This window comes from Lagenorhynchus albirostris, chromosome X (genome assembly GCF_949774975.1).
Source record: "Lagenorhynchus albirostris chromosome X, mLagAlb1.1, whole genome shotgun sequence".
Lineage (NCBI taxonomy): Eukaryota > Metazoa > Chordata > Mammalia > Artiodactyla > Delphinidae > Lagenorhynchus > Lagenorhynchus albirostris.
The window spans coordinates 78950203-78957884 of record NC_083116.1 but is presented as its reverse complement, the minus strand read 5'-3'; the positions used below and the strand labels follow the sequence as shown (position 1 = coordinate 78957884).

At 46.8% G+C, this 7682-nt stretch overlaps 1 protein-coding gene across 2 annotated transcripts; it reads right to left on the bottom strand.

The window, feature by feature from the left end:
• Positions 1 to 736: 736 nt before the first annotated feature.
• ASB12 (ankyrin repeat and SOCS box containing 12) lies at positions 737 to 7402 on the bottom strand. Of its 2 annotated transcripts, XM_060137726.1 has the most exons (3): positions 7265 to 7402; positions 1438 to 2287; positions 737 to 1013 (listed from the first exon to the last, which is right to left on the bottom strand). In XM_060137726.1, exons 2-3 carry the CDS (start codon positions 2261 to 2263, stop codon positions 880 to 882), a joined length of 960 nt encoding a protein of 319 aa, XP_059993709.1. In that variant the 5' UTR covers positions 2264 to 2287; positions 7265 to 7402; the 3' UTR covers positions 737 to 879. The 2 variants fall into 2 exon arrangements, with proteins under 2 accessions (XP_059993709.1, XP_059993708.1); XM_060137725.1 differs by lacking the exon at positions 7265 to 7402 and having other exon boundaries at positions 1438 to 2304.
• Between the last annotated feature and the right edge of the window lie 280 nt (positions 7403 to 7682).

Here is a 7682-nt window from a genome sequence, read left to right as displayed (position 1 = left end):
AAGGAGAGGGTATTTCTTCCTTTTCTCTTGTTTGGATACCCATGATAAGCCTGTGATTCTACTTTCTATCAGGTGACCCCTGTCCCTAGAGTCTGGCCATACCTCCTCCCTCACCCCTCCAACCTAAGGGTGATGTTGGCCTCCTGCTGTCACTAAACTCTGGGTTAACTTCCTGTCCTTCTTAGATTCTCTGCCTATCACCTGTGTAACCAATTTATTCTCTGTGTTAAATTCGTTGTGACAAATATTTGGTAGTTTGTTTTCCTAGTTTCCTATATAAAATAGACTAGTGTAATTGCAGCCTATGATTCAAGGTGAGTGAATGGGAGACTCCTTGGTCATTTGACTCAAATAGGGTATTGGGCAACAGCCCCTGAAAAGGGTGAAGCCCTTTTACTTCGCCACAACCCGGTGTCAGTAGATTGGCTGTGGACCCAAGTTTGGTTTGGTGACAATAGCAGCCAGAGATTCAATGGAGATACAGGGCTGAGCAAGATGATGCTACCCTTATACCTACCTGAATTCTTCAGGACTTGCTTCTAGGACATTACAGCTCCAAATTCTCTCAAGGATCTTAGTGGGGATGTATAGGCCATTGGGTTAGTTTTCTCTTTCAGTGGCTAGGCTCCTATGCCTGTTGAATGCCAGATCACTCTAATCCTTCCCCATGGCCAACCAGACCCGTTCCCCCGGTGAACTTCCCCACCCCACACACACAACACAACAGCCCCCAGGATTTATTTTGTTGAGGATTTTATTGTGGAGGATAATACAGGAGAGCAGCTTCAGACGAGTGGGTAGAGCTGTAGTGCCCTCAAGCTACCTGGGTCCCCAGGTGGTTTTTTGGAGGCATTGTGTGTTTCTGGGCAGGCTGCAAGGTTACAGTTGGTGTTTAAGATAGCTAATCAACACAGGAGGAATATCCAGCTGGTCGATGGCTTGTGGCTGGCTGGCGTGGCGCAGGGCTCTGCGGATGACTAAACGAGCCTGTGATAGTAGTGACCGTGGAGTGGCTACAGGAAGGAAAAACAGGTCATGAGAAGCAATTCTCAGTGTAGTTCTCCCACCCAAGCTTACATCCATCCTGCCCTGGCTACTGCAGCCCTAATTGCTCTCTCCCTTCTAAGAAATGTCCCCTCCCTTCCCTCAATGCATGGTACCAATGGGGACACACTGAGGCCTAGAGAGGGCATGTTCAAGGCCACAAAACAGTCATGGGCAATGCCAGAAGAAGAAACTGGACTAGTGCTATCCCCTACCTCATCTTAGTGATCCCTTCCCTAAAAAGGAATCTGTAACCTCTTCTCCACTGGGGCCCCAGGGAAGAAGATGATGTTTTCTCCAACTCATCCCAGAAGGATTAGCTTGGGGGGTGATTTGGGGCCCTCGGCCCTCCAAGCCAGGAGGCCTATTAGAGCTGGGCTGCATGACACTCACCTCGGGCCTGTAGCAGCAATGCAGTGCCCTTATCATATTGTGAGTTCAGGTCCAGGGAGAGAGATGGAAGGTAGATGTTAGCACCAAAATCAATTAACAGCCGGATGTACTCTGGCTCACAATTATGGTGCAGGCAGATTTCGAGGAGGGTGCGGGACCGTGGGACTCGAGTCAGTAGGTGCTGGTCAGTACAGTTGTAGTCAGGGTCTGCCCCATGGAGCAAAAGCAGGCGGAAACAATCAAGGTGACCGTAGACTGCAGCCAAATAGAGGGGTCCAGAACATGAAGCTATGTTCGATGCCCAGACTGGTAGTTTTGCCTTGACGTTGGCCTCTGCACCATGACCCAGGAGCTCCTGCAGGATGGCAACAGCACCATCACGGGCAGCTGTGAGCACAGGAGAGCAGTTGTTGTAGATGCTACCACCAGGACAAGCACCAGCTTCCAAAAGCACACGCACACAGTCCAGATGGCCATGACTGACGGCGGTAAAAAGTGGTGTCTGTGCCTTGACGTCCAAGCTGTCAACATCAGCACCATGTGCCAGGAGGACCTGCAAGCAGCTAAGGTGGCCATAAGAAGCAGCCAAGCGCAAGGGTGTCCCAGGGATGCCCCAGCCACTTCTACTGTTGATGAATCGTTTATAACGCTCCTGGCGCAAAAGCTGGTCCAAGGTATAAGAGTCATTGTTGTACACTGCTTGATTGAGAGCCTGCTTCTCCCCCGTGTCGGTGTCCTCCTCCTCCTTATCGGGCTGCAGGAGGGAGAAGATTTTGGTGATGTCCATGAGGTTCACCTTGGCTAATTGGAGCAGAACTATTCTCATTATGAGCAGGAGGATATGCCAGATCTGTGGATGACAAAAACAGGAGAGACTGAGGGCTCCCATCAAAAGCCTGGATGCTTGGCCCCCATCTTTCACCATCAGGCTCTTCAATCATGGGTCCCTTGCTTCTAACTCCTACTCCATCTTATTTCAGACCCCAGAGATGGCTGCCAAAATAGATCAGGCCATTTCACAGCCTGATGCCTTTGCATATGCTCTTCTGCCTTCCCTTCAAACTCCTACTTCTGGGAAACCTTCCATAATCTCCTCCTACTCTGCTCAGGGATTCCAAAGGATTACAACTAGGCTTTAGCTATGAATTTTCACATCACATTTCCACTTATCTGTGCTTCATCAGTGCATAAACTCCAGGGTGAGGACTCCTGTCTCCATCTTATTATTTTTTTTTTAAAGAAGATGTTGGGGGTAGGAGTTTATTAATTAATTAATTTATTTTTGCTGTGTTGCATCTTTGTTTCTGTGCGAGGGCTTTCTCTAGTTGTGGCAAGCGGGGGCCACTCTTCATTGTGGTGCACGGGCCTCTCACTATGGCGGCCTCTCTTGTTGCGGAGCACAGGCTCCAGACACGCAGGCTCAGTAGTTGTGGGTCACGGGCCTAGTTGCTCCGTGGCATGTGGGATCCTCCCAGACCAAGGCTCGAACCCGTGTCCCCTGCATTAGCAGGCAGACTCTCAACCACTGTGCCACCAGGGAAGCCACTGTCTCCATCTTATTATTCCTCCACTCCCAGTAGAACCTACATCATGGCTGGGGTGTTGGTAGATACATCTTCCTTGGTTCAGAATGTGTGGACTAATGAGGTGGTTCTGGTCTGGTAATTGCTAAGCCAACAGAATGGTGTTTTGTGGTGTCAAGCTGTGATCCCTGAGCATTCTGACATCAGTCTCATGGGGCAGGCCCTCAACTCTACCTCTCAACCTTTTAGATGAGATTCAGCCTCTTCACAGCCCCTCGTATGTGACCTCCCCTCAGACTCAGGCCCCATGCTTCAGGCAACAGGGTTGCTCAGGAAATGGATGTTGAATGGCATTCACTGATTAAATAAAGAGGTGACATTAAAAGTAAAAGTAAAAGGGACGTCAAGTAAAACATAGTCAAAGAGATAGTAGGAAATAGTTGAGGTTTCCAGGACAAGTCCTCCTCTCTGTTGACAACTAGTTTTTCCACCAGGACCATTTCAATCCAGGAGTCCCTTTGATTGCCAGCATATTTTTGGAAACTATGGCTTCCCAGTCTCTCCGAGTCAAGGCTTTTCCCATCCTCTCTGTTCCACCCAGCCTGGAGCCTTGCCTCAACCCTCAACTCTTCTCTCCTCATTATCCCCAGGCCCTACAAAATCACCCATGGCCCAATGACTGACTCAACCTAAACCCTTGGCATTTCTAGTCCTGTTCCTAATGCTCCAAAATCAGTCACTCATCTCAGTTGGTAATGTCATCAGGGTAAGCTGGTAGGGTTTTCAGAGGTTGAGTCTCCCTCTTCTCCCATACCCTGCAGCCCTGGGCTCAGGGCCTCACACCTCCTTTTATTCACTGTCCACCTCCACCCCTCTTTGTTAGCCTGGGACCTCAAATACACACCTCATAGAATAAACTTTGAGGTGGGTGGGTGGGGTCTCCCTCAACTTTAGCCCCCCTGCCACAAGTCAGCATCAACTCCATATATGGTCTTTTATTTACTCACTTTTGGGGTACAATTATAAGAAGATAATTTTAGAAATCAGGCAGGCCTAAGTTTGCAACTCAGCACCCCCATTTCCTATCTGAGTAAGCTTTGGGAAAGTCTATTCCCTTCTTTGGGATTCAGTTTCCTCATTTATAAGACAGAAATGATAGTCCCTGCCTCATGGGGCTGTTAAGAGAAAGAAAGCTACCATATACTAGATCTTCAAGGGTGAGCTTCCTATGTGCCTTCAACCTCTCCCCTGGCTCCTCCCCCTCAATCATCTTTGGAAACAAAACACTTCTATGGTCCTTTGTCCTGCTCTAGCTACCTTTCTTTTCTTCTCTCTCTTTTTCACCAAACATCTCCAAAGCGTTGTCTACCATCCATTTCCTCACCTCCAATTCCACCCTCTGCAGTCTATCTCCATCCATCCTCAATCACACAGAGATATTTCTTTAAAAGTCATCCTTGTGGTTAAATCTACTGGCTGTTTCTCAGCTCTTTCCTTTTCTGACTTTTCTGGGACATCTGTCTCCACTGACCACTTCATAGGAGGCTTCCTGGCCTTCCTTGACTTCCTGGCCAGCACACTCTTCTGATTTTTCTCCCCTGAAATAGTTTTGTTCCCCTTGTTCTCTCCTTTTTCTAGAGCTGTAGCTCTCACCTTTATCAGGATGATTTCAAGCCTACCACTCCAAGTCCCCCAGCTCTCTCTTCAGCAAAAGGTATGTATTCACTGAGTTCTTTCAAGTACTTCAAAGTCAGCAGTATCACACCACCACTACTACTATCACCATCACCAAACTAGATCCACATCTCAGTTCTTCATCATCCAACTGGTCAACCAAACCAAACGCTCAAGACTAATGTCAGGCCTCTTATCTCATTGTTCCACTCGCATCTAATTGGTCATCAAATCTAGGATTTTACTTCCTAGAGGCCTCTATAAGCAACCCGATTGCTAGTGCTTTATCCAGACCCCCATCATCTTTTGCATCAACTGTTGTAGTAGTCTCCTAGCTAGTTTATCTTTTCAATAATTTCTCCACATTTTGGCTAAAGTGATCATTTAAAAGTACAAATCCTCTCTGTGCCAATCTTCTATTTTAAATCCTTTAATCACTCCCCTTTCTTTCAGAGTATAGCCCAGATGCCTTGCCAGGCTCACAGGTCCTTCATGAGAAAACCTTGGCCAATATCTCCAGCCTCATTTCCTACCACTCCTCTATTTATACCCCAAGATTCACTGATAAGGGAAGAGAAATGATGGCTGTTGATATACATCATGCTTCCTTCTGTCACATGTAACTCCTTCTAACGGGTTAGTTCCTTGAGTCTTTGCTCTTAATAGTACTATAGCAGTCATCACACTATATCATAACTCCTTCTATATAGGTCTGTTTTGCCCCCAGTGCAGATTGGGAAGCCATATATGGAAGTGGTAAAACATGGTCTAGGATTCTGCTTCAATCTCAGCTCTACCAATTAGTAGTTGTGTGATCTAGGGCAGATCATTTAATCTCTCTGTGCCTATTCCTTCATCTGTAAAGTAGTATGATAGTAGTATCTGCCTCAGAGGGTTATTGTTAGGATTAAATGAGTTAATATCAATACATCTTAAATGTTTAGAATACCACCTGTATGTAGTACTCAGTAACTATTTTCACTATAATTTTTATTATTACTTAGGTATCTAATTTCTATGGCTGTTGCTCCCTCCTGAGGTTAAAGCTCTATAACTTCAGAGATGGAATGCACATAATAAATTATTTCCTTTAATTTCCTCAATTTAGAGATGGGAAAACCAAGGCTTAGAGGAGAGCAGAGACTTTTTACTAAGGTCACATGGCTGTTATTGACAGTTGTCTCATTAGCAAGAACTCAGCCACCTGAAAAGTAAACACATACCCCTCCCCCTTGCCTCAAACAGTCATATTGTAGCTCTCAGGATCCTCAAGTTTGAGGGTCATACTGGATTCCAGGATCTCAATCATAGGTTGCTTTACAAATCATTTCTTCTGACAGCCAGTAGGGATTCTCTCCTTACTATTTTATTTGGGGGAGTTGTGTTCAGAGAAATGAAGAGGAAAGGGAGTGTGAAGGGAAATGCTGAAGCTCTCACCAAGGTCATACGATGAGCCCACTTCAGGGCCCATATAATGAGCCTCCAGAGAGAGAACAAGGCATGACCCCAGCTACCTTGGGCACTTGAGTGAATTGTGCCTCATCTCATTAGATAGGATAAAAAACCTAACTCATCTTTTGTCTAATCTCACCGTACTGTGGTTTATTAATCAAAGAGTTTCTATGTGTGACCATTTTGTGCAAAGATCCTCGTCCTGCTCCCCAAAGTGCAGGGGTTTTAAACCCTTTTTCGGTGGCATTGGCCCCTGTGACAATCTGGCTAAGTCTCTGGTCCCCTCTCAGAATGATTTTTAATACATAAAATATATAGAATTAAAGGAAACCAATTATATTGAAATACAACTATCAAAATATTTTTAAAACTGCGTGATATGGTAATAGAAGTTCTTTACCAACACGTTAAATAACAAGATCTACTAATAATTTCTAAGTGATTATGAGTATAAATGACATTTCCAGATCTCTGCTGCAACTGTAATATGATAGGGAATATCTATGATTTCTTCTGGTGACCAAGTTACAGGAACTAGTAATACTACTGCCATTTGCTGCCTGCATTCATCCTTGAAGGAAATAGTAAATTTCAGTTAGAGATTAGGGGAATAGAAAGGTGATTGTTTGCCCCATCTGTATTTTTGGACCCTTTGAATTCTATCTAAGGCCCTCTTGGAGGGGGGTCTGTGAATCTAGGTTAAGAACTCCTACGGGAGAGTGGCTGGTTTCAGCGGGCCCTAGAATAGTATGCCAGGCATTAGTAGACTATTTTTAGTACTCATCTTCCCCCCCCACACACACACACACTGAGGAGCTCTGCCCTTCTGCCCTGAGCCCACCCTGCTGCATCTACACACAGACTCACAAGTACTACACAGGGACACAAAGACAAAACTTCACCCTCCCTGTATTGCATAACCGCAGCAATTTCCCTCAAGAAGTAGGCCCATTTGAACCCCAGAGCCTAGGCAGACACAGTTTCCTGTGACAGATGCAGCAGGAAACCATCCTTCCCTCTGCGGGAAGCTTTCCCCACTAACCTCCCAAGCATCCCCAGAAACAAGACCCAGTGGAAACGGACTACTAAGGGTGGTGATCACAGGTCCACTGGCTGGCAGCCCTTAGGGTTCACTCGTCCCTGACAGCATCATCACGTCCTAAGCTCCAGGTACTCACCAGGCTGACCCTACCCCTCTGCGAAGCACTTGGCCCTGGTGGCCCCTCCAAGGGGAGCCCCCTACTGCCCCGGGGGCTGGTGCAGGCTGGGCCCTCAGTTTCCACTGTTAACAACACCGCCTAAAGGGCTGGCTGAACAGGTCCAGAGGGCTAATTTTAGGTTACCCTCCACCCTCCCTCCCAGGGCCGTATTATCTTACTAATGCCATACTGGGAGAGATCCCAGTGAGAGGAGGGCCATCCTCAGGGAAGTCCTGGAAGGACTGACAGGAAGGTGTCTGGCTGGGTCAGGACTCAGGCTCCTAGTGTGTCCTAGGGTACCCCTCCCCACCATTCATATGGGCTACAAGGCCAGACTCCTGTGCTGTGAGTGTTCTCATCCTTTCACCAAGGGGCCTGAGGAGGCCTGGTCTCCCTT

Bases quoted from the DNA above. Each gene is read 5' to 3' on its own strand.
- ASB12 (XM_060137726.1), bottom strand. From the start codon at position 2,263: ATGAGAATAGTTCTGCTCCAATTAGCCAAGGTGAACCTCATGGACATC. The intron at 1,014-1,437 runs GTGAGTGTCATG...TCCTTCCTGTAG, and splicing joins ATTGCTGCTACAGGCCCGAG to CCACTCCACGGTCACTACTA.